This window comes from Poecilia reticulata, chromosome 19, assembly GCF_904066995.2.
Source record: "Poecilia reticulata chromosome 19, P_reticulata-male-v2, whole genome shotgun sequence".
Lineage (NCBI taxonomy): Eukaryota > Metazoa > Chordata > Actinopteri > Cyprinodontiformes > Poeciliidae > Poecilia > Poecilia reticulata.
In genome coordinates, this window is record NC_088848.1 from 19421715 (window position 1) to 19436969 (window position 15255).

The following is a 15255-nucleotide window of genomic DNA, read 5'->3' on the forward strand; positions in this document are numbered from 1 at the left end:
AGTTTGTTAGATCCAGTAGGAAGGACATTTTTGCAAAAAAAGTTGCACTTTGACTTTTTTTTTTTTTTTTAAAGGAACTGTGAGACAGATCTGTGTATTCATTTTTCTGGGGGTCACGTTTTATGATTGTCGAATCATGAACACTGACCTTAACTTGGGACCTGGAGTGATTTAGGTGCTGTTCTGGGTTTATTGTGTGACCTTAAACAGAGAGTCGTTGATGGTCTCTTGCAGGAACTGTGGCAGCCCCGCCACTCCTGGGAGGTTCCAGTGTATTTCCACATTTATTTCTGTTTTCCTATACTTCCAAAGCCTAAGCTATAGCTTGCAATCATTTCCAGATCAAAACATGATGTACTAGTATTTAAGATTGTTATTTTAAATTTCCATTAATACTTTGTAGATGTGTTTTTATGTTGTTTTTTTTCCTTATATAGCTCTATTCCTAAATTTAGGATCAACTGATTGTATTCTTGGATTATATTTTTGTTCCCATACTATTTAGGAGGAGGTTTTATATAAGTCCATTGGGCTTTTGCCTTTTCCTGCACTCTTACTATTTTTTTCTTAATATCTTTGATCTGTGTTTTAATTGTACAAACTAAACTAAACTAAAAGACTAAAACAAAGATATTTTGGCCTTCGGGTGGGTTCTATATAAATTATTTATTCTACAGTTCCAGCTTGATGTAGCTAGTATAGCTGAATTTGCTTTGGAAAGCCTTTTTTCGCTTAACATAACTGATTTTTGTATTTACTCAGATTTTCTCTTTGTGCAACTGAATTTTCTTTACTGATCTTAAAGTGTGAGAGAAAAACAAAAACACTAGAAATCTGAGGGGAAATAATTTGTTAGACAATTGTCACATTTAAGACAAAGTAGGGGTTTGCACAAATCTTTGAGATCCACTGTACTTAGATTCAACAAACCCTCCTTTTTGTGTGCAGTGAAACAAATGCAAATTTTTTAACTGACGTGGATTCAGAGCGGCTACAGTTCTGTGGTTGGGGCTCTTTAATTCATCCAGATGACTCAGTTTGACTATTTATCCACAGAAAAAAAGAGCTGCGGGGCATCCAGACCCAAATCCATTTATTGACAGCTTATTAACATTTACAGCTCCAGCTCTTCATGCTCAGCAGCAGCCGGGTCCTCGGAAAGTGAAATGCAATCAAGAAATTGCCAATAGGCCTATGGCTGTCTTATATTTCCTTAAAATGAAAACACTCTGCATGAACCCCATCACACCCATGTGATAAGTGTATTTTGTTTGATGATGCCAATTTTACATCAGCAGATTAAGGCTCAGCTTGTTGCTTTAGCATCGGCTACAGATTTCAATTCTCTGTCACTGACAAGATCCACTCACCAAGGTTAATGTAGCCACTTAAAACTAACAAAACAACGAAAACTGAAAATGAGAAAACATTTTTGTTAACTGACATAAATAAAAACGGTAATTAATGGAGAAAAACAGAAAACTAACTAACATATACTGAACTCATACATATAATATCCTTCATTTTTGTGTTTATGAATCAGTTTATTAGCCTTTTGAGCTGATGTGAAATCGATTTCATGTCAGCTGTCGGCAAATTTCAGCACCCCATGCTCCTGCTAACGCTAGTCCACAAAATGATGACGGCAAAAGTTGGGAAAAAAACACCCGAGTCAGTTGTTTGTGCGACAATAATGAAATATGTTTTCTTAAAATGGTGTCTTCTGTTGAGTATTCATCACACCCATCGATTTATACGTAATCACAACATTTTGATCTTTCTGAATTTTGCAGCTAAAGATTAACCAAAGTAGGAAGAAACCAAAACTACTAGTGTAACCAATTCTAACTAAAACTAAACAAAATTTAACTAATGACTAATAAAAATTAGTAAACACAATTTACTAATTTTGAGTGAGTTGCACTCAAAAGTAAAAAGAGAGTAGATTATAGTTCAGGAATCTACTCTAAAAAAATAGCCAAAGCTCATTTAGAGACTTTGGCTAGCATGTAGCTAGCATGACGAAGCCATGCTAGCTACATTGATCATATTCAATCGAGCTGGAAAAACATCTGGATAGAATCAACTTTTCCCACATTTTTTTAATGTTACAGCTTTATTCCAAGTTGTGCTAAATTCTTAGTTTCATCCCTGCAATTTCTACGCACAAATACCCCATTATGACCCCATTAATAAAAAAATACAGAACTAAGAAATCTGTGTTACGCATAAAAAATGTCAAGTAGGGTAGTTCTGATCTGGTCCTGCTTGTTGTGGAACAAGACGTTCCTTTGTCCAACACAAAAATATTCAGTGTATCAACCTGTTGTTTTATTAGCAACAGCTTTAAATCCCTGACATAAGATGTAGCAACATAACAAAGAGATGCTGCAGATTTGAAGTCATTATCGGTAAGAATTTCCTTTCTTACAAGTAGTAGAAAGATGTATCAATTTCACTGGAAGGCGTTGAAATTGTCAGATTGTCTGGAAGGCGAAAAGCTAAGCGGACTCCTGTTTTCAACACCTCAAACTGAAACTATGCAGATCTGTCTGATACAGTTCTATATTTATTGACTCTACAACTTCACAAGAAATCATAGGCTTTTTAAAGCCTTTATGAATGGAATAAAAAGCCTTTATGTTCACAGAAATGAACGAACGTCGTCCAGCCAACTGGTGATAAATTTGCACTTACCTATGGTAGACGCAAAAAACTAGCTGACTAGCTAGCAAGAGTTATATCAGCGGCTAGTTAGCGGCAGCCTCAACCGTCTGAAGTCACAGAACGAAGTGAAGATATCCGAGTGCGACTCAAAGTTTTACCAGACAGAAAGAGAGAGAGAAAAAAATCAAAACATAGATTAAATAGTCCTGTCAAAACTAAATTTAAGACCTGTGTTTAACGTATTCCAAGGCCAACCTACATTTGTTTAATTAATGTAATACATTTTAAGCCTTTAAGATTGTGAGGACATTCTAAAAGGCTCACATTTTGTAATGCTGTGGCATAACAATATTACTATTGTTATGCTCATTTAATTATATTATTATTATGGAATAAGAGGGTATTTAGCAGTCCTATTTTGGATTTTTAAATATAGAATTAAAGTTGATTAATCTAAAATTAATTTTTTGAGAATATTTGTTTAGCTCTAAGCTAAAGTTCTGAATGTGAGACTTTGTGGAAAACTAGAGGTGTACCGATCGATCGGTCACCGATCATAATCGGGCCGATTTTCGTGAAAAAGTGCATGATCGGTGATCATTGGCTCTTGTTGCCGATACCGATCACCTGCATCTCATTTCACAGCCTGTCTGTGCAGCTGGTCTCCTCTTTCCTTCACACTGCGCAAACGCGCAGCAACAAATCCTGAGCGATGTGGAACTATAACGCACTGAGTGAATGGGGAAGTTTGCGTGTTGCTGCGGAAAATTGAAGCACATCAAAATGCATCAACACAACAAAGCTAATACGAGATAAAAACAATGGCATACTTGACGGAGTTTGGCTGCATCGAGGCTCACTGCAGTAAAAAAGACATATGGAGGATCAGATAGCAGGTAAAGCAGCGCACAGCTACAAACACTCACCCGGATTAGCATGACGGCCAGAAAGCTAAACAAATAACCCGCAAAATTATTTAAGTGCTGCGATGTGGTTCTGTTCTTGCTGTTGAACCGCTGCTACGCTACAGGTAGTAATATTTCACAGACGGAGCGCCGCTTCTGCTCCACCTGGTAGTGACTCTCACACCGAACCTCTGCTTAAAGCTGCAGCATCTAACCTAAAAAAAAAACATTTTACATAAGTGTTAAAACTTTCGCTGTCCTAACATGAGACAGATAATCTCTAAAAAAAATAATTGATCTCCTCCCTGTTCTGCATAATTACTCCGCTCAGTCAGAAACAGCCACTCAGAACTAGCAGTAATCAGCTAGCCGCCATGCTATCAGGAAGTTTTCATTCAGTAACTCTGGATTGTTTATTGTAATGGATCCTGTATTTGCCTTTGAATGTTAAGTTTTATACTTGAATTTTTTTGGAAATGTTGAGAGGTTTTATTTTGGCTCTTTGCATTATTTAGCCTCTTCAGAGCCTTCATATGTTATCAGTCTGTTAAAGATAGTATTACCGATAGCAGTACAATTTGCACAATGCCTGTTTTGTTTAGTTTTCTTCTTGGAAAAAGTTATTAAAAACAAGTTTTTGTCTAAATTAAGGTGAATTCATGGTTCCTTTTTCCACATAATGTAACCGGTAGTGTTTATGATCATAATAATAATAATAATAATTATGTGATCGGTATCGGTGATCGGTATCGGCAATCGTCCCTCAGGGGGTGATCGGTATCGGCAGAAAAAAACCTGATCGGCACATGTCTATGGAAAACTGAATTAGCTTCTCTCTGATGAGCAGATAGGTTTTTTTAATATAGCCTTGTTAGCAGACTCTGTCAACGTAGGTCAAGAATTACTTCCTTTCTACTTCAAAATGAGAGTCTTCGATATAGGGTGTCAAGCTTAGAGTACAGACAGCCATTATGAGAGTGTTATCAGGATAAACACCATGTCGTCAGACTTCCCTCTGGCAGCTAATACCATAGCTTTTCAATATCACAAGATCTTGAGCCAATCCCTGCACACTGTTTCTCAAACTAAGGCAATGGATTTTCACCACCCCTAATTTTATTTTTCACATCGTCACGCCATGGATCCACAGTTTCCAGCTGTATGAATGAAACAGAAAACGTTTGGGAGATTTTCTTCTCCTTCCTGTTTGCCTCAGGCCCCTGGCTGGAGTGAAGAAGACGAGCGCGTCTAATCAGTGCACGCTTATTTCATGTTATTTTTTTTTTCCCAGTGCATTGAATGTGTTTGCGGGCTCGGTGAACGTGGTGCCAACAGAGCCGATTAAAGCGTCACGACGAAAAGAAGCAGAGTGTGTGAACCTGGTGGGGGGGCGATGTCGATTCGCTTTTAAACAAGCCGACAGTCTCAAACATAAGCAGGAGAGGGAAAATATATGCTTTTGTTTTCTTTTTGTGCTTGTGGATCATATAAGGAAATAGTGACAGACTAAATGGAGTATGACTAAACAGAGCGGTGCAAAAAAAAAAAAAAAAACCCCACAACCAATAAACAGAAAAAGCCACAAAACATCCATGTATCCTTCTGAAAACCACACAAAGAACTTTCAATTATCATTTCGTTGCGTGCTGTAGCAGCATCATTTTTTTTTTACTTCTGGGTTTATCTGTGTTGCTATAAACAGACATGTGCGGCGGCATTAGCAGGTTGCTTGACCCGGAGCATCAAGGGCAGCGGTTAGCATGGGAGGCCTCGGAGGTCACGGCTGCGGAGGGACGTGGCTAGCATGCACTTATGAGCCCGCAGCCTCCATCTGGCCAGCTTGCATAACTGCTAAGACTGTAAACTGGTTCTGTTAGATAATGCAAGCCGACAGACTCTCGTGTTACAATGGCTGGCAGGAAAACGGTGTTGACCTTTATTGTGAATACAGAGGCATAGCTGGATGTGCGTTGTAAAAATAAAAAAATTTAAAAAAAGGGGTTCAGTGAGTGAGAGCTGTGACTGATTGGACTTTATCAGGTTCAGGCGGTTTGGTCCTAAAGGGAATCAAAGTTTTAATCAGGAGGAGGAAAGTGAGAGAATGGAACTTAGTAGCTTGAAAATAGTTCATTATTCATCCATTTATTAAACGGCCACCTTCTGTAATGTCACTACGGCTAAATATTGGTGTGTCTACAATAAATCTAACGGCAAACGTAAACTGGTCAGATTTGGTTGGTGGTGTCAGCACCAGCGGCGGACATTTTTAAAATATATTTTAGGGAAAAACGTTCCCAAATAAGTCATAAAGCTTTAAATGTTAGGTATTAAAAAGTGTTAGTCTAATATTATCACACTTTGTGCTGGTTTTCATTTCAAAGTGACCATGACCTTTACTGAAAAGCAGATCTGGCTGCATGCAGTCGATACATTTGGCAAAGTACAGCAAGCATTTTCAATAAAAGAGTGACATGCTTTCATTTCTGCTGATGAGAATGATCTGAAACATTTTTCTAGACCAACAAAATAGAAAACAACTAAATTGAACTTCCTTTTAATAAGGCAATGGTAAAAATAAAAAATCCTGATGTGGAATATTTAAAAAAATTCTGACCCCTTTACTAGTTTAATTTAAATATTGCATCTTCTGTTTAGGTTAAGTAGATTCAAATAATGAAAAAAATAATTATGATACATTTATTTTTGTTTTTTTTTAATAGAAACAACAAAAAAAGCATTTTTGTGGCTTGCAAGTATTTTGAACTGGAAATTTTAGAGGTAGCAAAAGACTTCCCATTGATGATCGAATTCCAGCAGGACAACACTAAGGATACAACCAGTGCTAGAACGTCTGAATCTATGGCAAAACGCAAAGGCTCTCCATCCACTCTGACTGATCTTGAGTTATCTTGCAAAGAACAACAGGCCAACATTTCCATATATGCAAAAACTGGTGGCTACATAACCCAAACTGGATTTTGATTCTGGGGCTTGTGGAGCGTCTTTGATTTTGCCAGAGCTAAAAATTCAACTTCAAGAGAAGCATCTGTTTTCACCATATAGAAAATCATATGGAAGCATAATATTTTTGCAACTTCCATTCCCGTCCGGTCGTAGAACACTAGCTTGCTACATGCTAAGTTAAAAAATTTGTACCAGAGCGCACGAAAGAAATAAACACATCGGACGTGTTTAGGGCAGAACTGACGGTCTATAAATTGCTAGGAGTCTTTTATGATCCAAAGCTGTTCAGATCACTCAGCGGAGCCCACAGCGTTAAAGATGAGCTACACAGTTCATGGTACAACCTGATCCCACAGTCTTCCAGTTGTCTGTTGGCTAACTTGGCATTGGGGTCAACTCAGGCTCATGTTCCAGAGGCTTTTGCAACTTTCTAAGCAGAAATGCATAAACGCCGGACTTGAGCGTGCAGAAATTGGTCGTGAATCGTCAAAGTTAAGTCAGGATTACTGACATAACAGGATTACTGCATAGTAAGCCACGTGGGAACAAACTGTCAGCTCTCTTTAAGTCCTGTTAGGTTTAGAAGCTCTTTTCCTTCCTGGCTGTCAACATTACCACTTTCAGAGACAGGGACTTCCTTCCTGCAGGACAAGCTTTTCTCTCATATGAAACAGCTTGACAAAAGTTACCATGCACACCAAAATCAAACCCAAGCTACTGATTAATAACACTAAAGGAAACAGCTGTAGATGTGTAACTTTCGGGTCGACTCCAGCAGCTTCTGTGGTCCAAGAAGACAGACGTTAGGGTGAGATTAAAGCCTCACCCTGCTAAGCAGGAGCCCTGTGCTGCTGAGGCCCTGAATAGAACAGCGCTGGACCAATCACAGGCAGGGGAGGGGTGCCTGTGTCCTTCTAATAAAGTCACAAATAAACCAGACCGAGGCCGCCATCTGGTATTGAGAGAGAGAACTGCATGTTGTTGAACAAACTTGTTCATTCGACAAGTTTGTGCTAAAAAAAAAAGAAGAAATTAGACTTCAGTTTCACTTTGCTTTAAAGTAAAGGCACCTGCATCCTCGTTAATGCATGTGTAGTGTGAAAAAACCAAACAAACTGAATGAACATTTTCTACTCATATTTCACATTGTGTATATTTTTTGTTGTTTTTAAGGCTTTTCCAGGACACTGTCAAAATAACATTTTGACAGTAATCTGACAGGAAGGAGGGATACGGGAAAGACATGCGGCAGAAGAACTGAGGACCGGAGGCAAACTTGGGACGACCACATGCCCACTCTATCCACTGCACTACGTGACGCCTCACATTCTGCGAATTTTCTGCCTTTCCCCCCAGCTTACCCAACTATCTGCCAACTCCTCACACTATACTAGTGTTGTGCAGAAGTGTTCACAGCCTTAATTGTTTTCCATGTCTTGTCATGCTACTACAACAATCTTTAATAGGTTTTCTGGAGATGTTTGCATCAGGGCTGCTGGCCCAAGCCTCCATGGCAATATTTTAGAGATTGCAAAAGACTTCACACTAAGCTAAATTTTATTTTGGGGCCCTTTAAATCTGCTGTTAACGTAGACTGCTACAAATCAACAGGCGATTGGATCATTCGCAGAGCTGCTATAAACTCATTGCATCTCCGAATAATGTTATGTTATATCCTACATGCATATCGTCTAGTGGTGGCAAAAGCAACAAAAAACTAGCATGCTTTGGACTTGAGATGGAGTACATGAACACATATTGATGATGTGCTTTGATTAAACTAATTTATCTTTGGTGTAATTCCAGTAAAGAAAAATTAACTTTATACCAGGTGAGTCTCTCTCATCTGAGAATGTGAACTTGTACTGATTCTGTGCCTACAAATCATTTTAACAGCTCCTGGAGAAGATTCATAACTTATAAGTCTGAAAAAGGAACAGGTCTGAAAAAAAATATAGCCCCCATTTTTTTCAGACCTGTTCCTACATCAAAGAGATACATCACTCTTTGAGTCATCACTGCTGATGTCATTGTTACCATAGGAACTGAACATTCTAATGGTGCATTCACACCAAATACGTTTTGAGCGTCAGGAGAGTCTGGTTTACATTCAAAGTCTATGTGGAGCGTCCAACGCTGCGCTAGATGCTCTAAAGGCGCCGCAACGGCCCTCGACACGCCTCCACATAGACTTTGAATGTAAACCAGATGTGCCTGACGGTCAAAACGCATTTGGTGAACGCACCACTATATGTCCAGTGTCATATTAGCTCCACCATATTAGCACTAAAGCCTGGTCCTAATATGGTGGATTAATTGCTTTGGGTCAGGGGTAATGTTTAGAGGTAAAATGCGAATTAAGTTTGAGTTAATGTTAGGGTTAGGCAAAATTGCAGCAACTAAAATGAAGGGAAATCAATGCAAAGTTCTAATATGGGTCAAAATAGTTTTGACAAACCTGTATAGAATTTTGTTTTCTAAATCATTCTATAAATAATGATGATAATAATGGTAGGCTGTTTTTCAGCCAATTGCATAGCTGCAGTACACTAGTAGTCTAATGCAGTGTTTCCCAACTCTGGTCCTCAAGGCACACTGCCCTGCATGTTTTAGGCATCAGCTGAATCAGGCACATTAAAGCAGGGAAACCTCTAAAATCTGTAGGACAGTGTACCTTGAGGACCAGGGTTGGGAAACACTGGTCTAATGTGTTGAATATGACACATTCAACGCATTAGAAACCAATCAGAACCAAAAGTTTGTCTTTTGGTTCTGATTCCATTGATTTTGGAGTCAGTGATTGTATTTGCGTCGAGGCTTGTGTCTGTTTTTATTTCACAAATTTGTGTAAAGCCTCAAATTTACATAATGCCCAGTGTTGGCAAAACCTGGGTTTGGATAGTGACCCAGGTTAGTACCACCTGGGTGTGGGTCGGTGTAAAGGCCGAGCCGGGCTTAGCTTCTTCTTCATGCGATTGTCAGCATGAAGACCCTCCATGCAACCAGTGGAGTTTGGTTGCATGGAGGTGTGCCTTTCCTCGGACCTCCATGTTTGTGTGAAGTTCTGTCTTTCTTCGGACCTCCTTGATTGATTGAAGGTCAGTCTTTCTTCAGACCTCCCTGGTTGATTGGAGGTCTGTCTTTCCTCAGACCTCCCTGATTGATTGGAGGTCCATCTTCCCTCAGACCTCCCTGACTGATTGAAGGTTCGTCTTTCCTCGGACCTGCCTGCTTGATTGAAGGTCTGCCTTTCCTCGGACCTCCCTGAGTGACTGGAGGTCCATCTTTCCTCAGTCATCCCTGGTTGATTGAAGGTCCGTCTTTCTTCAGACCTCCCTGATTGATTGGAGGTCTGTCTTTCCTTGGACCTCCCTGGGTGATTGGAGGTCCATCTTTCTTCGGACCTCCCTGGGTGATTGGAGGTCCATCTTTCTTCGGACCTCCCTGATTGATTGAAGTTCTGTCTTTCTTCAGACCTCCCTGGTTGACTGGAGGTCTGTCTTTCCTTGGTCTCCTCAGTTTGTTGGGAGCTTTCAGTTTGCAGGGGGACCTCTGGTCGGGTGAAGACTCTAGGATGGTCGTTTTCCAGAGCAAGCTTCAACTTTACCTTCAGGTCCGCAACCTGACCCTGCAGAGATTTTACAGTTTCCTCCTGCTCTTTGAATTTGGAAGCTTGCTCAGAGTAACTTTTGAGCTGCTCCTCATATTTAAGTCTCACTCTGTACTCTTCCATCATTACGTCTATCAGACCTTTGTTGCGGAAGGCATATTTTTCAGCCTCCCACTTCAAGTGCTCCAGCTGTTTCAGAACGCTCTTATCGGCTGTAACTTTAGAAGAGCCAGTAACCTGTTCACGTTGGACTTGCAGGTGACGTTCTTTTTCCAACAGTTGTTGCAGTTTTTTAATCTCCTCCTGATGGGATTTGACTTCAGCCTGGTATGAAATCCTTCTGTCTCTTTCCTCATGGAGATCCAAAATTGTACTCTGCAGTTCTGTTTTAAGATCGTCAACCTGCTTAGTCAGATCTCTAACGTGTTGGCTTGTCTCTTGCACTAAGGGGGTGATCTTGAAGTCAGCAGATGGAGTCGTTTCCTGCGTGACTTCCAATGATCTTTGATTGTCCAAGTCGATGGAAGGACTTGATTCCCCCTGGATCTCTGCTGACTGATCTTCCAGCTCATTGGAAGATGAATCAACAGATTCATCAAAATCGCTGTCGTCTTCTAACGGGAAAACGATTTCATCGTAGTCAACTTGGATGTTGAGCTCCATCATTTCAAACCACGAAAGCTCTGCTGGTACAGCTTCATGTTCACATCCAATCTTTTGTTGTTTCATGTTTAAACTCGAGAATCAACTCAAACCCAGTTTCACACAAATACAAGGATGCTAGCATAAATGTTTGGCTGTTGAACGGGACCTTTCAAGGTCGCCATCAAGCTAATTTTCTTTTAGCTCATTTTCTTGTCTCTTTTACCAAGAGACATGCAAAAATACCTTTATCTTGGCTTTTTTATATTATTCCTCGTTTTCTCTCTCCTTGAAGAATAAGTTATTTTTTGCGACATTGGTTAGCATGCTTATCTTCCACCGGAGCTTTGGAGGTTTGAATGCGCATTGAACGGCAGCTCAAATCAAAGGGGAACATTACCGACCGCGGCCACTAGGGGGAACCCAATTTATTTTTTCTTTTGCCCATGTAGATTGATTTATACACGATTAAATTTATATTAATGTAAAATAAAAGCACAATGTTGTAAACAAAAATTAAAAAAAATCTCTTCCACTTGGGGCAAAATCAGCTTCGGGACCCTGGGCTTAGTTTGCCGGCCCCTACATGGCACGTGCATTAACGCCAAACAATAAATAAATAAATAAATAAATAAATAAATAAATAAATAAATACACACAAAAAATGACAAGATGCAACCAAAGATGTTGCCCACAAAAGTTGCTTTAATTAATTGTTAAAAATAGGTAACGCTAGAGATGCTGCAGGGTTTTAAGATGATGCATTTACTGCAGATTTGGGAAGAAAGAAAAACCCCAAAAAAACCTGAGCTCCCGTCAGTTACCTAAAAGCAGACTACAGTGGTGACAAATATATGGAAAGAGTCTGCGAAGGGAGTCGGCTGCCCCGTCGCTGAGTAGAAGTTCAAATTTATAGGACTACTGATTGCTAAATGAAGGAGCAGGTGTGTGCAGTTTTCAACCCCTAATTTCCTCCATGTTTCTCCTCAGAGACGTGGTGCATAGCTGAGGAAATCCTCAGGTTACAACTCAATAAAATCCAAACCATCTTTAAGTTTCATACATATATAATCATATATATATTCAATGTACAAAGATACATTCTCAATTGCAAAGGTTCATCCATCAAAAATAAATACTGAAATGGCGAAACTGAAATATTTTTGTATAGATATATATATAAATCTTCTCTCGTGGAGAGAAGACGCAAATACACATGGTTGCATAAAGAAATACACAACAACAAAAGAAAGCAAAAATCAAAAAGCATGAGTGCAGTGTTCACAGAGGACAGAAGGAGGCTGAAATTCACCAAATAAAACCTTTTAGCCACACTCAAAGAGGGGCAAAAAAATCTGATAAAAAATAAGACATTTGAATTAATAAACAGGTTTGGTTGAAAGGAAGCAGATCAGCGCTGCAAAACCAAACAGGTTAGAGTTCGGTTTCTCATCTGGGAACAGAACGAGCGTCCAGGGGAGGTGCATATGGACTCTTTTCTTCACCATCCGACCGTAGCAGCTCTCTCTCTCGCACGTTCATGCCTCGAAAATATTTCCATTTACAAATAGGAAAATTTTAAAAATATATATATATATCTCTATCTGTATATATCCACACACTTTGATTTCTGTTAGAAAAAACAAAAAAAACAAAAAAAAACCTGGCTTCCTGTTCCAAACATGCTGCCGTGAAAGCTAGGTGAGACTTTATTACTGCGTGACGTCATAGCTGGCTAGCAGTCTTCAACCTTTGGTAGCGAACAAAATTCTTTAGAGAAAAATAGAGGAACTTTATCACAGACTGTTTGAACTCTGATGTCTAAGGCAACTCTTAAAGTGGGAGCAGAAAACAGACAAAGTGACGCGACACGTTCAACACAAGTCTGCTCTACGAAATAAAGGAAAAGCATCGCACGTTGTCATGGCGGTACAGCTGGGGTATTCAGTAAGATTGGAGACAACAGCATGGGTTTGTGATTAGACCAGAGAACATGATGTCTAATAAGTCAGTATGTCATCTGCAAACGATGACACCTCATTAGCTTTAGTGTTATTGCATGTCTTCCCAACTTCAGTAGAGCAGCCAATCCTCATCAGCAGAAAGCCTGGAGAATATAAATAGCTGGGATAAATACTGTCCAGTGTCGATGCTAATGGTATGACTGAAGCCGACAACCAACTTGACAGTCCTAGGCAGAAAAATGGTGCCCAAGCTCAAATTTATGTTCAAGTTTTTTGTACTTTTATCAACAACAAAAAAAAAAAGTCACTTATTGAGATCTACAGTGAAATTTAAATCTTTGGCCTGGCGGAGGCACTTTAGGGAAAGTTTATCGTTATTTTCAGGGACTAAACACATCTGACAAAATCTCCTAACGTGCTTCCTATTAAACAGCTAAACTTTATGATAAAATACGTGTATGTTTACTACTAGGATCGCTAGGATCTGGAAACTAATAGAAAATAAACAAGTTAAAATATGTTGGTTCTTTTAGGAGAAAATCTGTTTGGATCCAGATGTATAATATTCCCAGACAGTATCTGATAGTGACTCACCTGCTCCCACTTGTAATAATACCGTGTTATTTTATTAAATCCACATAGCAACAACCCACATCTGTACTGTGGGCAAAAGAAAAGCAACTGAAAGCAGCTTTTTGTGCTTCATAAACACTTTTAAGTGTGAGGGTTTTTTTTTGTTAAATGAATAGGGACCTGTGCTGATATTTGAGGCACAAACCATTTGAAATGCATGATAAAAAACATTCCCATTAAGCCTTTGCACATTGGATGAATACAAGTATTGGATCCAAACACAATTGAAATATGAGTCGGCTATTGGCTTTCAAAGAAGTTCCCCGCGTAAAAAAAAAAGAACAGAACCGAAATTTGATAGAGAAAAACAATCCCGCCATGATTGACTCCCACGTCGCTACGTCTTACATTCTTCAGAGGACAAACAGGAAGTTGTTTTTCTCCCTCTGATCAGCTGACGGAACATCAGCGGCGTCCCGAGTGAGCAAAGGAGAGGCGATTCAAGCGGAAAGCCGGCAAACATTCACCTTACCTCAGATAAAATTTTAATCCGCGAGGCAATAATATATAATGCTAGAAATTCATGACATAAAAAACAAAAAAATAGGACAAAGCAGTTTCATGCGTTCAAGGTTAAGAGAAAAATGCTCGCAGAGCAGTTTTTGCTTGTTTTGCTTCCATTGTTCGAGACCGAGGGAGCAAAAGAAAAAAAAAAAAAGTGCTGATTAATCTTGTGCTTTCTCCTCTGTTTCTGTGGCCTTAAAATAAAAAAAGGGGGGCAAATCAGAGTTTCAGCGATGCCGAGTTCAGTCTTCACCGACCATGACCTGCCAGACGATGAGGTGGCTGCGCTCGGCTTTAGTGAGGAAGGGCTGCAGTTTTAAGGCGGGGTCGTCTAGCTCGTCTGCCTCCCCGTCCTCGTCGCCTGCGGAGAGACGGAAACGTGTTCACCACGCTGTCGCTGATTGCACCTTTTGTTTCCGCCGCAGCTCAGAAACTCACCCATCCTGAAGTCGATGTAGCCTTCTCCTCCACTCATCACCAACATGGACCTGCTGCTTTCCTGAGCGGAGCCGTCGGCGGACTTGTCTCCCGCCGACTCTCCTCCGCTGGAGGCCGACAGATCTGCGTGACCTGACAGCAAAAAAAACCCCACAAAAGTAATTAAAAACTTTCAGTAGCTGCTTTTCCATTTCAAAAGTGTGCAAAACTTTGTCAATACTCCACTAATGTCGGGGAGGAAAAAAAAACGGTGTTTCCTTTAAATAAGTTTTTATTAAGTTTCATCATTTGGTCAATTCAATAACAACATTAAGTCTCTGGTATCTTAAGTCTGTTTTCTTAGGATGATTTTCTTTTATCATTAGTTGACATAGTAAAAGTTAGAAATAAGAACCCAATGTGATTTTAAGTTTTTGTTACATTTGATTAAATCATTACGTTGAATAAATGAAATAATGGGAAACTTTTTGTTTCAACTCATAAATCATGGCAGTGACTGTCAGCTGGTTCAAACATCCATAAAAGACTAAAAGCGCTGCAGCTGCAGATTATCCCTGCGTCGTCATGGGATACCAAACAATAAAACTGGGCATTAAAAAAACTAAGTCCTATTTATGTCCAAGATTCACAGTTTTCTCTCAAAAGTTTTCTTTTATTTCTTGAAATGAGCTTGAGATAAAAATCCTAAGAAAGTCTAACAATCACAGCAGGTACGCCTGGAAACTGAAACTCCTCCTTCTGAATTACCTGGAACTGCGGCGAAGAACTGGACCGCGTTCCTGTGACCATGGAAACTGAGTTGAGCGTGAGCCATGGAGCAGTAGGGAACGATGGTCCCGGCCGTCACCTTGTCCCCGCTGTCATCTCCGTAGACGCGAACCACGCCTCCGGGATTGTTACCTGCTGACTTGGCTACATTGTTGGCTGC

General features: G+C 39.8%; 1 protein-coding gene and 1 long non-coding RNA gene across 9 annotated transcripts in view; one reads left to right on the forward strand and one right to left on the reverse strand.

Annotated features, from left to right (window-relative positions):
- Window positions 1-1940: 1940 nt before the first annotated feature.
- Window positions 1941-15115, forward strand: LOC108167283 (uncharacterized). Its single transcript, XR_001777642.2, has 4 exons — window positions 1941-2411; window positions 7710-10835; window positions 14315-14485; window positions 15035-15115. It is a non-coding gene; the product is annotated as an uncharacterized LOC108167283 (long non-coding RNA).
- Window positions 11472-15255, reverse strand: part of spag9b (sperm associated antigen 9b) — a 41114-nt gene continuing 37330 nt past the window's right edge. For 6 of the 8 annotated variants that reach the window (XM_081600349.1, XM_081600347.1, XM_081600346.1 and 3 more), the window contains 3 exons: window positions 15075-15254; window positions 14328-14459; window positions 11472-14250 (listed from right to left, as the gene is read on the reverse strand). In XM_081600349.1, coding sequence (XP_081456475.1) covers window positions 14132-14250; window positions 14328-14459; window positions 15075-15254 — 431 coding nt within the window. In that variant the 3' untranslated portion in view covers window positions 11472-14131. The remainder of the gene's footprint in view (window positions 14251-14327; window positions 14460-15074; window position 15255) is intronic. The other 2 variants (XM_081600348.1, XM_081600353.1) reach the window with 1 other exon arrangement.